Source organism: Lissotriton vulgaris, chromosome 6 (assembly GCF_964263255.1).
Source record: "Lissotriton vulgaris chromosome 6, aLisVul1.2, whole genome shotgun sequence".
Classification (NCBI taxonomy): Eukaryota; Metazoa; Chordata; class Amphibia; order Caudata; family Salamandridae; genus Lissotriton; species Lissotriton vulgaris.
The window spans coordinates 1,317,771,537-1,317,784,760 of NC_141694.1; the positions used below are offsets into that span (position 1 = coordinate 1,317,771,537).

At 48.9% G+C, this 13,224-nt stretch overlaps 1 protein-coding gene across 5 annotated transcripts in view; it reads left to right on the plus strand.

The window, feature by feature from the left end:
* The window catches only part of STXBP5 (syntaxin binding protein 5), a 1,242,391-nt gene that overhangs the window by 864,157 nt on the left and 365,010 nt on the right, over positions 1-13,224 (plus strand). For all 5 annotated transcript variants that reach the window (XM_086927454.1, XM_086927457.1, XM_086927456.1 and 2 more), the window contains exon 17: positions 10,223-10,348. In XM_086927454.1, the coding sequence (XP_086783580.1) occupies positions 10,223-10,348 (126 nt within the window). The remainder of the gene's footprint in view (positions 1-10,222; positions 10,349-13,224) is intronic.

The following is a 13,224-nucleotide window of genomic DNA, read 5'->3' on the forward strand; positions in this document are numbered from 1 at the left end:
CCAGCCCGAACTGCCAAGCCATGTATTTGAATTTGAATTTGAATTTTGAGCTATTTGTAGAGCGCACATTCACTAGGCAGTTTCTTGGCGCTATAGGATTTCAAACTGTGGAGAAAGAAGGGGACTATGGACTAAAAGCTTGCTGAAACAGAAAGGTCTTGAGGGCTCTGCGAAACTCCATGTAGGAGGGTGAGGATCTGGGGGGGGGGGGGGGGGATGGGGGGGGGGGGGTATTCCAGAAAGTAGGTGCAAGTACCGAAAATTTCTGGCCACAGGATCGTTTTTTCTTGAACCGGGGGATGACTAACAGGGTCTTGGAGGAAGAACGTAAGTCTCTAGCGGGGCTGTAATTGATAATGGCGGAGTTGATAAACGCGGAGGCAGTGCCTGCCCGGGCTTGGAAGGTGAGGCAACCAAGTTTAAAGAGGGCTCTTTGTTTAATTGGAAGCCAGTGGAGTGCCATAAGAAGAGGGGAGGAGTGATGGAATTTTGGTAGGCCATGCACCAGGCGAGCTGCCTGGTTCTGCACCATCTGGAGGCGTTGAAGTGCGTAGGCGGGAGCACCATTGTAGATGATGTTCCCGTAATCGATCTTAGATAAGATCATGGCCATAACAATCAATTTAAGTGCGGAAGGAGAGAAGAACCGGGATACTTTCCTAATGATACGTAAAGTAAAAAAACAGGAAGAGACAACAGAACTTATATGGGTGTGAAGTGTCAGGTGGTGATTGAGCATAATGCCAAGGGTCTTGACAGAAAAAGAAGGAGAGGGAGGGGGGCCAAAAGAGGTGGGCCAAAAGGAAGGTGACCAGGGGTTGCCACAGCCTCCAGTCAGGATCAACTCTGTTTTATCCGGGTTGAGTTTAAGATGGTTTGCATTCATCCAAGCCCGGATAAACAGTAAGACTGACTGGAAGCTGGAGGCGCCTGGTGAAAAGGAAGAAAAATTCAAAATAAATTGGAGGTCATCAGCATAGTTGTAGACTGTGACCTCCATTTGTTGGAGTGCGAAAATAAGAGGAAAGATATAAAGGTTAAATAAGAGGGGGGAAAGAGAAGAGCCCTGGGGAACCCCGCATTTCACCCTGCTGGGCGAGGCTGAGAATTCGGCCAGATGAACCGCCTGTGTGCGCCCCTCCAGGAAGGATCCTATCCAGGCGAGGGCCTGTCCCCCTATACCCGCCGCCTTGACACGGGACAGAAGGTTGGAGTGGTCTACTGTGTCAAAGGCGGCGGATAGGTCGAGGAGGACCAAAGCCTGAGGGGTGTTGGTATCGAGTCCTTCCCGTTCGAGGCATGTGGGCTGCTGAATTCATATCTGTGCATAGATCGCCGCCTAGTGTTGGGTCCGGGTGATTGCACATTGTTGTCCTGGAAGAGTCTTCGAAGTATCACGAGATAGGTGGCTCCTCCCCTGGACTACAGTGCGCATGGGCATCGCCTCCATCCCCAGATTGTTTTTTTCCGCCATTGGGTTCGGATGTGTTTCGGTTCCCTCTGTCGGAATCGATAGTTGTTTAACTTTCTAACTTGAGACCAAAAGGTCTTTAGGCTTGGCGTCGGTATTGTTTTCGTTCGGGTTTGTCTTTTTCTCAGCTCCGAACTCTTCCTGCCCCTCCGCGTGCTGTCGGCGCGGACGGGCCTACTCGACGCTCCAGACTACTGAACATGAACTCCGTTCAAGAGGTGCCCGGTGTGCACCTCCAAGTATTCACACCTCGACGTGCACCCTGTGTGCAACAAATGTTTGTCACCGGACCATGATGAGGCCAGGTGTATGGCCTGCTCAAAGTTCCGGTGTAAGAAGACCCTCAAGCATTGTCGGGCCGCTCGACTCCAGGCCCAGTTGTCGGCACCCCCGGCGCCCCCGCCGGACAACATCTTCGAAGAATTTGTTGAAGACGACAATGTCTTTCAAGTTTCGGACTCTAGCCTCGCGTCGGAGGGAGATGACTACGACGCGGGAGACGAAGAGTTTGATGAAGCCGGCGATGAGGTAGGGGACGACGATGGGGCCATTGCCACCGTGGGTGATAGCTCAGAGGAAGAGCATCCTCAAACTGACTCAGGGGTCAACCCCCAAAATACGGCCCAGGTCGAGGGATCGCCTTCGGGCCTTACCCAAGACCTCGTTACTAGTCCAGCAGCCCCGCCTCTTGGCCCGGCCACGGACATTTCTGATGCGCCACTCCCGTTGAAGAAAACGAAAGTGAAGCCATCAGGATCCACACCATCGGTTTCGAAACCGAAAGTGAAAGCTCCACTGGTGGGACAGAAGGCTCTAGAGGCGTCAACATCTAAAAAACTCAAAATGGCCGACTTGAAGAGCCACGCCAAGATGGCCGACCCGAGGGCCTCGGGGTCGACGCCGAAGGCAAAGGCGTCCAACGCGGCCGCGTCTGCGCCGAAGATGGTCGAGGTCGATGACCCGAAGAAAGCTTAGAAGAAGCGTCAAGGCGATTCCAGAGCTCTGGCTGCGCCGGCTCCGGCCGTCGGGGCCAAGGATGGTACTGTGTCGGCTCCGAAAACGGTGCCTCTAGCCGACCCGATTCCCGACTCGGGGAAATCGCTCGAGCCGGTCAAGCCCTCTCCAGCCTTAACGAAGAAGGTCGCGGAGTCCCTGCAATGGATTCGGAAGGACGCTGTGGTTCCCGAACCGGAGGGCGTGGTGCCGAAGCCCGCATCGAAGACGGCAAAGGCGCAAACGCCTATCCGCTTCACCCTGCCGCCAAAGTCGACGCCGAAAGCCTTCGCTCCGAAGCACGGGGCGGACGTGCCCTCGAAGGGGGTGTCGACGCCCAAAGCGTCATTGGTGGTGTCGAAGCTTCGACTCCAGCCACTCGCGGAGGAAGAGCGTCGAGAGGTCATCATCGACGCCAATACTGGGAAACTGTCTCTCCTCAAGAGGAAAATCACCACGGAGCCGGTGTTGGAACATTTTCGGATTCCTCTCAAAAACAAGAAGGACTCGGCGGGTACTTCGGCCCCTATGGAGCCTTCGTCTCCCAAAGACTTAGAACGTTCTCCATCGCGTTCCAACGCGGGGGATGGTGACGATGAGGAGGAGGTCGAGTACAACTATCCGGCGTACTCGGATCCGGAGGAGGAACATGAGCCTTGGTCGGCCGGAGGCGACCCAGAAGACCCGCAGTCGGGTCAGGAACCGCAGCTCTTTGCGGCAAAAACCTCACCGACGGAGGACTCTGCAGCCTTCAACGCTTTGATTGAGAGGGCTGCAGCTAATCATGATGTTGAACTACATTCAGATCCTGTGGATGTGGATTTTTTGTTTGACACTTTCTCGGTGGCCGAAAAGTCAGTCAAGACATTGCCAATGCTCAAAGGAGTGCGAAAGCACGCGCCGGAGGTCTTCAAGGAGCCCACTCGGGCACGTGTCATCAATCCTCGAATTGACAAAAAATATAAGGCAGCGCCCTCGGATCCAACATACATCAAGGGACACTTGCCACTGGACTCTTTGGTTGTATCCAATGCACGCAAGAGGGCGAATTCACAGACCACTGGTGACGCTCCTCCCCCAGACAGAGAGTCGAAAATATTTGAGGCCTCAGGGAAACGGATTACTGAGCAGGCAGCTAACATTTGGCGCATTTCAAACACGCAGGCCCTACTTGCACGCTACGATAGGGCTCACTATGACACCCTAGAAACACTGTTGCAGCACTTACCTGACCAGTACAAGGAGGCTGGGGAGATGTTAATTCAGGAGGGAAAGCTAATCACTAACGCTTCCATCAAATGTGCGCTAGATGTGGCTGATACAGCCTCCAGGGCGATCAACACTAGTGTGTTGCTAAGAAGACATGCATGGCTTAGGATATCAGGCTTTAAACCAGATATACAGACAACCATACTGAACCAAACAGTTAATCCTGACCACCTTTTTGGCCCCGAGGTGGATGCGACACTTGAAAAAATGAAGAAAGACACAGACACTGCTAAGTCTATGGGGGCCCTCCAATCTCAGCAGTTTCGGGGTGGTTCTTTTCGCCGCTCCAATACAAGAGGCACCTCAAGGGGTCAGGCATCGCAATCCACACAGTACTATAAGAGCAATACTCAGACCTCATACACCAACAAGGGTAGAGGTGGCTACAGAGGCAACAACGTCAAGGGCAGGGGACGTGGAAACAACAGCTCCAGGTCCACCGCCGCCAACAAGCAGTGACGTCTTGTCACTGCCCCCCGACCACACAACACCGGTCAGGGGGAGACTCCAGCAGTTCCTGCCCGCGTGGAAATCCATCACCACGGACAGGTGGGTCAAATCTCTTATCCAGTACGGTTACTGTCTGGAACCTACTTCCACTCCACCAAACATACCTCCAAGAAGTCGTCCTATGTCCGGCGAGCACTTGCACTTGTTGCAGCAGGAGGTCAAGGTCATGCTGCAAAAAGGGGCAATAGAGCTCGTTCCACTGCAAGAAAGGGGAACAGGGGTTTACTCCCTGTATTTTCTAATCCCCAAAAAGGACGGATGCCTCAGGCCCATCCTGGACCTCAGGCCCCTCAACTGGTATATTCTCTCGGAGCACTTCCATATGCTCACGTTGCAGCAGGTACTCCCTCTGCTTCAACAGGGGGACTTCCTGGCTACGTTGGATCTAAAGGATGCATACTTTCATATCCCCCTGCATCCTTCCCACAGGAAGTATCTCAGATTCACGATTCAAGACCAGCACTACCAGTTCAGGGTTCTGCCGTTCGGGGTCACCACAGCGCCAAGAGTCTTTACAAAGTGCCTGGCGACTGTGGCGGCGCATCTACGACGCCAGAACGTCCACATCTATCCTTATCTGGACGACTGGCTCATTCAGGCAAAAACAGAGCAGCAGTGCGCCGACCACGTGTCCCGCACCATTCATCTCCTGCACGATCTGGGATTCTCGCTGAACTATCCAAAATCCCATCTCCAACCCGCCCATATACGGCAGTATCTGGGCGCGACAATAAACACTCTGGCAGCCACTGCGCAGCCAAACTCAGTGAGAATCGCCAGTATCCAAACGCTGATCCAACGATTCAGACCTCAGCACTCGCTTCCAGCGCAGGTGTTCATGCAGTTGATAGGCATGATGGCCTCCTGCATCTCCATCGTCCCGCACGCGAGACTACATATGCGTCCGCTTCAGGAGTGCCTGGCACGTCAGTGGACTCAGGCTCATGGGCAACTGACAGACCTAGTGACCTAGAGCGGTCGGGCGTACAACTCTCTGCATTGGTGGAATCCACAAAACCTTTGCAAGGGCCGACCGTTCCAGGAGCCTGTGCCACAGATTATCCTGACAACGGACGCTTCTCTCCAGGGATGGGGAGCGCATGTACTCCATTACACGGTGCAGGGACTATGGACACTACAGCAGAGGAAGATGCACATCAACGTTTTGGAACTGATGGCAATCTTCATGGCCTTGAAGGCATTCAAAGTACATCTGTGCAACAAGGTCGTGTTGATCCGGACGGACAACATGACGGCCATGTACTACATTCAGAAACAGGGGGGCACACACTCTCCGCAGCTGTCTCATCTGGCTCACAGCATGTGGAAGTGGGCCATTCAGAGGAACATCTTCCTCATGGCGGAGCATCTCCCGGGCAAAGACAACCAGATGGCGGACCTGCTCAGCAGGCACAGCCACCAAATGCACGAGTGGGAGATACATCCATCAGTACTCCAACCGTACTTCCAAAAGTGGGGTCATCCAGAGATAGACCTGTTCGCCACAAAGGAGAACGCAAAATGCCAAAGCTTCGCCGCCAGGTTCCCACACCCGCAATCGCAGGGCAATGCGATGTGGATGAACTGGTCAGGCAGATTTGCGTACGCTTTTTCCCCCAGCACCTCTGATACCGCTGGTGGCACGCAAACTCATCCTGGTTGCTCCAACGTGGGCTCGCCAACCATGGTACACCACGTTTCTGGAACTCTCCCTGGTACCGCATCAAAGGCTTCATCTCACTCCCAGCCTTCTGACGCAGAGCCATGGCGACATTCAGCACCCAGATCCGCAACAGCTCAACCTGGCGATCTGGCTCCTGAAGTCCTAGAGTTTGGCTACCTCAATCTTCCCCCCGATTGCATGGACATCATTCGGGAGGCAAGGAAGCCCACTACTCGAGCTTGTTATGCGGCTAAATGGAAGCGGTTCGTCATTTATTGTGCAAACCACAACATTGACCCGCTGGATGCTTCCATTCAGAACATCATTTGTTACCTGTTCCACCTGTACCAATGCAATTTGGCGTATTCTTCCATCCGCATTCACTTGTCTGCAATGGCAGCATACCTCCAGAATAGGCAACACCTATCACTTTTTAAGGTCCCTGCTATCAAGGCTTTTCTGGAAGGACTCAAAAGAGTCATTCCACCACGGACACCACCAGCTCCGGAATGGAACCTCAATGTGGTTCTTACAAGGCTGATGGGTCCTCCCTTTGAGCCACTGCACTCTTGTGAGCTTCAGTTTCTGACTTGGAAGGTTGCTTTCTTGGTAGCAATTACATCGCTACGGAGGGTTAGCGAGTTGCAGGCGCTCACCATCCAAGAACCTTTCTTCCAAGTACACGCTAACAGGGTGGTGCTCCGCACTAACCCTAAATTCTTACCCAAGGTTGTATCTCAATTCCACATAAACCAGACAATTGAGTTGCCAGTGTTTTTTCAAAACCCAGAGTCACTGGCGGAGCGGATGCTCCACACCCTTGATGTTAAAAGAGCCTTGATGTACTACATTGACAGGACAAAAGATTTTCGTAAGACCAAGCAACTTTTCGTTGCATTTGCCTCACACCACAAGGGAAACGCTATCTCCAAAGCTGGGATCGCTAGGTGGATCGTGAAATGCATTCAGATCTGTTACGCTAAAGCTAAACGCACTCTCACAATTCCACCAAGAGCCCACTCCACCAGAAAGTTGGGGGCCTCTATGGCTTTCCTAGGTAACATTCCCTTAGAAGATATTTGTAGAGCAGCCACATGGTCTACCACACATACTTTCACTAAACATTACTGTGTAGACGTGCACTCTAAACAGCAGGCAGCTGTTGGTCAGGCTGTTCTCAAGACACTTTTTCAAACTGCTGCAGCTGGCACGGGCGGCCGCCGCTAATGGAGGGACTGCTATGTATTCTATGCACAGATATGAATTCAGCAGCCTACATGCCTCGAACTGCAAATGCTACTTACCAGTATGCATCTGTTCTTGGCATGTAGGGCTGCTGACATTCATATCGCCCACCCTCCTCCCCAGCGCCTGTAGCAGCTGCAGTATTCATTTACATATATTTATATGCTCTTAGCATGGGCATCACTCACATACTTCACTCCATCTCTGCCAATGGCTAAAAACAATCTGGGGATGGAGGCGATGCCCATACGCACTGTAGTCCAGGGGAGGAGCCACCTATCTCGTGATACTTCGAAGACTCTTCCAGGACAACAATGTGCAATCATCCGGACCCAACACTAGGCGGCGATCTATGCACAGATATGAATGTCAGCAGCCCTACATGCCAAGAACAGATGCATACTGGTAAGTAGCATTTGCATTAGTCGGTCCATAAGTGAGATGACCACCTTCTCAGTGGAATGCCGGGGGCGAAAGCCCGCCTGGCAGGGTGCAAGGTAATTGCTGCTCTCTATGAAGGAGCTGAGCACCTGGGTGACGTGTGATTCTGCTACTTTCCCCAAGTAAGGGAGAAGGGATATAGGGCGGTAGTTTGCAGGGTCGGCTCCTGGTTTTTTTAATATAGGAAGGATTATGGCAGTCTTCAAGAAGGCCGGAACAGAGCCCGAGGTGAAGCAGTTGTTCAGGAGGGCAAGGGCGGGAGATGGGCACGCCGAGAAAAACTGGCTAAGAATGCGTGTCGGGCCAATGTCGGCTGGAGAGCCCGACTTGACACGGCTAAGCAGAGAGGACAAGGATTCTCTGGTGAGTGGAGGGATAGTAGTGAGGGAGCGGCTGTTTTCAGGGGGTTGGGGGTGAGTGAAAGTGAGGGGGGGATGTTAGCTTTGATGAGGACTATCTTGTCAATAAAAAATTCATTAAGCGAGTCACATAAGACCTGAGGGGGGGGATCTTGGGTAGAGTTCTATCCGACGATGCCAGCTCGTGGACGGTTGAAAATATCTCACGTGATTGGCATTCTGCCGCTAAGATGCGTCCAGAGAAGTACTCGGTCTTAGCTGTCAAAATGGCTACTTTGTATTCGTTGAGCACGGTAACAAAATGTTGTCTGCGGGTGGGGCAGTATGCTCGTCTCCAGGCTCGTTCAGCCTGCCTTACCACTAATTTCTTAGCTTTAAGAGCGGGTCTGAACCATTTAATTGGCATTATGAGAACGGTTGATAATAGTCCGCTTCAGAGGGGCCACAGGATCACAGGCACTAGTGAGCCACCGATCAAGTGTGGCAGCCTGGGAATGAGGGTCCAAGCCTGAAAGGTCAGGACAGGTGGCAGCTAACGAGTTACAAAGAGAAGGGATATCGACTTTATGCCAATTCCTAGCCCAGGTGTTTTTGGGAAAAGGAAGAGATGTTTTATGGCTCAGGTCCAGGGAAAGGCAAGCAGGGAATGATCCGACCAGGAACAGGGCGAGATGGTAGGGGTGGACATTGGAATGTTAAAAGTGTCCAGATCTGGTCTAGGGTGTGGCCACGGATGTGGGTGGGGCCTTGAACGTGCTGAGTAAAATTGAGACTAAGGAGCGATTGAGTAAAGTCTTTGGAGGTAGAGTCCTCGGCAGGGTCGGTAGGCCAGTAGTTAAAATCGCCCAAAATCAGAACTGAGGCTTTGTTGATCACCAGGGTGGCTAGTAAGTTCTGAAAGGCAGAGAGGAAGTCGGGGGAGGACTGAGGTGGTCCGTAGGTTAATACACAAGTGACAGGAGTCTTGAGGGAGGTAGAACGCGCTACAAGGCAGTCGGCTGCTGGTAATGTGTGCGAGGCCAAAGTCTGAAAATGAAAATCCTTGCGGGCAATCAAGGCTACCCCTCCTCCTGCTTTGCTCTCAGGTCGATCGGCGCGGAGCATGTCTTCCCTGGACCGGAATCAAGCATCCTAGGACCGGTTTCTGGCTTTCAGCTGTCTTCAGCCAGGATAGCTTGACTCTAGTGGCATAGTGAGCACGGGACCCACGTCTGGGCATACCCTTCCCACATAGGGTTAACAGCAAAACACACAAGATGATGGACGGAATGTTTCACAATGGCAAAACATTCACCCCAGTCACAAATCTGGGTTTAATCCATCGTTATTGTGCTCACCTAGCCACCCCATTTCAGACATGGCCATATGCAAATCAGTCTTGACCCTGTGCTTCATGGGAACAGTCTAGCCCGAACTGCTAAGAAACAGGCCATTATATTGTCTATGTAACTTTTCTTTTCTGGAAATGTATTATAATCCCCTTTTGTTTAAGAAAAGTAAAAGTTCTTTGACTCCGGCACTCGGTGACTAAGTTCTCAGAGTGAACACAATCATACTGTAATGAGACGCTAAAATGTTAGATATTTTCGTTTTTGTTCCAATTCTACATCCCTTGTGTGCATGAAAATCACCCATACCTTGGAGTTCACAAATATATAATGCTGACATGGCCTCCTTTCCCGTGGTAGCCCTGATCCAATCCCTCGTTTATAACATGTTCCCCATCCTCATCCGCTAGAGCCACCTGAAACTCGCAACTCTTTTCTTAACTTGAATAGGAGTCACCATAGACTAGGCCTCCAATTGGAACTGTTAACATTTTGAATTGAGGCGCCCCCAAACACTCCATACCAACCAAATGATCGGGTTGCTGACCATTCTCCTCATGGCTGTTTAAATAGCTCTCCAATTTTGGTCAGGGGTTGGTTTTACATTTTGTACATGTATATACTCTATTTACATGTGGTTTATTAATTCCCGACTACTACTACTAATAACTACTCTGCTGTATAGGTTGGTGAATCATGAAAGCGTCATCATATCCATTGTGCGGTACAGTTTCTTAAGCATGGTTCATGCACTCTAAATTGTGAATGCTGATGGATTTGTCAAAGCTGTTTCTTATTGTACAGAATTACTTATAACTATTGATGACAGTTTCTCGTTGACGATTACTAACTTTCCAATGTTATGTTCTCTTATTGTTTTCAATACCTCTAGCTCATTTGAGCTGGTCTGTTTTACAGTGTACAGTTTCTACTTTTATTACAGAGTTAAAAGCACTCCATTGAAACAGTCGTCTGGCTACCAGGTAGAGCTGGTTATTCAGCTAGTATGGGTTAGTGGTGAGCCTCCACAACAGATAACTAGTTTGGAAGTCAACTCGTCTTATGGTTTGTGAGTACAGTTTACTAAAAAAAAATGTTTTAAGTACCTTTCATTTGAAGCCTAAAATCTGATATTGAATTCAGAATTTATTTAAGATAAAACTTTCTTTGCTTTTTAAGATGATTGTAAACTCTATATTATGTCATCTTCCTTGGATGTTCAACACTTTCATCTATGCTTTTACTATTTACCTATTTTGTCTAGTTCTTCCTGCATGAGCTAATGCCTTTTCTATCTACATGCCTCATATTTGCACTTTAGTTTTCAAACACTCTAATGTCAAAAGGCTCAAGAACAGTTCCTGCCGATCACCTTGTTAGAGAAGTTGCCACCTTTAAGCCAAAATTCAAGAAACAACAAGCTAATTTGTTGGAACAGAGCAGAAGGACCAGTGCTACAGTTAGGTTGAAAATATCTAGAAAGTGCAAGAAACTGGAGCATACATTTTTAAATTTCCCATAATTGCATTGTTCTTAAAATGTGACTTCCTTTGTTATGTTTCAGTTTCTAGACTGGCTTATGTACCGTTGTATTTCCTTTAAATATACTGCTGAATCACTCCCTCTTACCCTCACTGTCCCCAATTGGGGCACCTATAAAATCCAATGATCCGTACTTGTTTATATTTCGTTTATGGGGATCACACTAACACCCATGCTAACAATTAATTCCCATCTGATCTTATCATCCAGCAAGTGAATTACGGGGATTGTAAAATTATTTACACTTGCTATACCCTGGACTCCGAGACTAACCCAGAACATCTTCAGGAGGACATTAAGAATGACTCCTCAAAAGCATCTGAAATGCTATTACTGAACATCCATGGATACGTGTCATGTTGAATAGTAAAAGGGCAGTACTATCACTGAAAAATGCACATACCTTACAAACAATTTAATCAGGCACTAACATCCATGACTCATGCTTCATCTTGGATTGTGAATCTTCCATAGAGCTAGCTGGACAATATTCTACCTTGGAACGATAGTTCAAAGGCTTGACCACGTCTCTTCCCCTGAATTATGACACTGGCTAAGCATGCGAAGAAGACCAGCATATGACTTCCTTTGCCCAATGCTAGATTCCGCCGCCACCCAAGCCAAATGATACCTACAGGTGATTGCTGGCACCCCTGTTGGTGACTGTGATCACAGAATGATCAACATGGCCCACACTCTGAGGATGCCCACCAACAAGCTGAGTGTGGTGTCTAGCAACTTTTGCATGCATTCTTCTTTTACCAGGACAGCCTACTGTAAGCCCTAGGCAGGGATGTGACAACACCAGAAAATACTGTGGTGCCACAATTTGACCCTTCATTTTCTCCACCTCCCACACCCATTCCAGTCCTAGTAGTAAAAATATGAAATCCAGTACAATAGTAAAATAAGATGTGGATGTACTCCACTGAAAATAAAGCAGTTGATTTGGGGTAGAAAAGTAGCTATCAAAGCCCTCAGCCCGTACAGGTTGAACATGTTTCTTTTAGGAAAGTAGAGCAAACCGATAAAGCATGCAGAGAATCAGGACCTATTAAAATACCCTAATACCAGGCTGCCAACTGGATAAACTATTCCAGACCAAGAACTAAAACATTTGAGACCAGGTGTTGTAAAGAAAAACATGCTTGCAAATAAGATTGCTTTTATGGGGCTGACCTCAACAGCACAGTAGAGTTTAAGATAAGTTTTGTTTCAGTGGACAAGAAAAAGGCTATATTAAACTACCCATAAGCATTGCAGATCACACATAGTAACATTCCTGCCATTCTCACAGCACATCCAAAGAGTACCGTGCCTCAAATAAAAATATACGTATTAACAAAGAATAAAAAATAGACCTGTCATAGCAGAGCACAATGTTTGTTGATGTGGTAAGACTACATGACTTGAGATTTAAGACTTTAGGCACAAAATGGTTTATGCAAGAACCAATAATAGGACTGCACACAAACAGTCAGAGAGCAAGAATCTGCTATTTCTTGTACATGCTGAGTTGATAATTGTAACAAATTCACCCACCCAGACAATAAAATCAAGAGCCAGCGTCCATCATAGTCCAGTGTCTTCCTGACAAACCTATTAAAAGAAGCAAACACTATGTTTGCACGAGACACTGACGATTGAACTCTGTGTAGTAACCATCACTTTGTATTCAGCAAAGAGAACAAGAAATGAGCTTAGAGTTGGCATTCATGCAGAGGAAGTAGCCAGCTAGAGAGGCATGTCAAAGAGGGAAGAAACTGCCTGATTTGCAGACCCTTTTTACAGTCGCACACCTTACAAAATCATAGGATCTGAAAGAGACAATTAGTTATGGATTCCTCATCCTAGAATTACCCCCAGGCGTCAGACTGGTCCAGAGAATGTTTTCCTCCGCAGTACCTCTGCACGTCAGTAGGTGGCATCGGTCGACTCAGAGTTAGTCGTTGGCGTTGTGGTCGGTGGTCGCGGTATCTACTTAGACACCGCCCCCAATCAGACGTCAGTTCTTTCCTTTTCCGCGCCTGCCAGCGCAGATCCAGAGAGAGCGGTACCTCGAGTCACTTTTTTACTCTATTTTTGCGACTTTTTCTCGACATCTTTTTGAGTAGTTTGACACCTGGTGGTAGGTATGTCCCCTCCCCGCAGAAGGGGAATCAGGAATTGTCAAAAGTCTTTTTACAAGTCAGAAAAGAGCATTGGCAACTTTTTTCAAATTTCAAATAGTAGGGGCATGGAAGGGACCATATTCTCCTATTTACCAGTCAGAAAGTTATGTATCAATAGTTTGCAACGCAGTTGAGGTAGCAAACCGTTGATCGTATGCCGACCCACTTGTTGGGATGGTTACTGATTCACAAACCACAAAAGCTGTATTTGTGGGACAGGTTCCCATTTAGA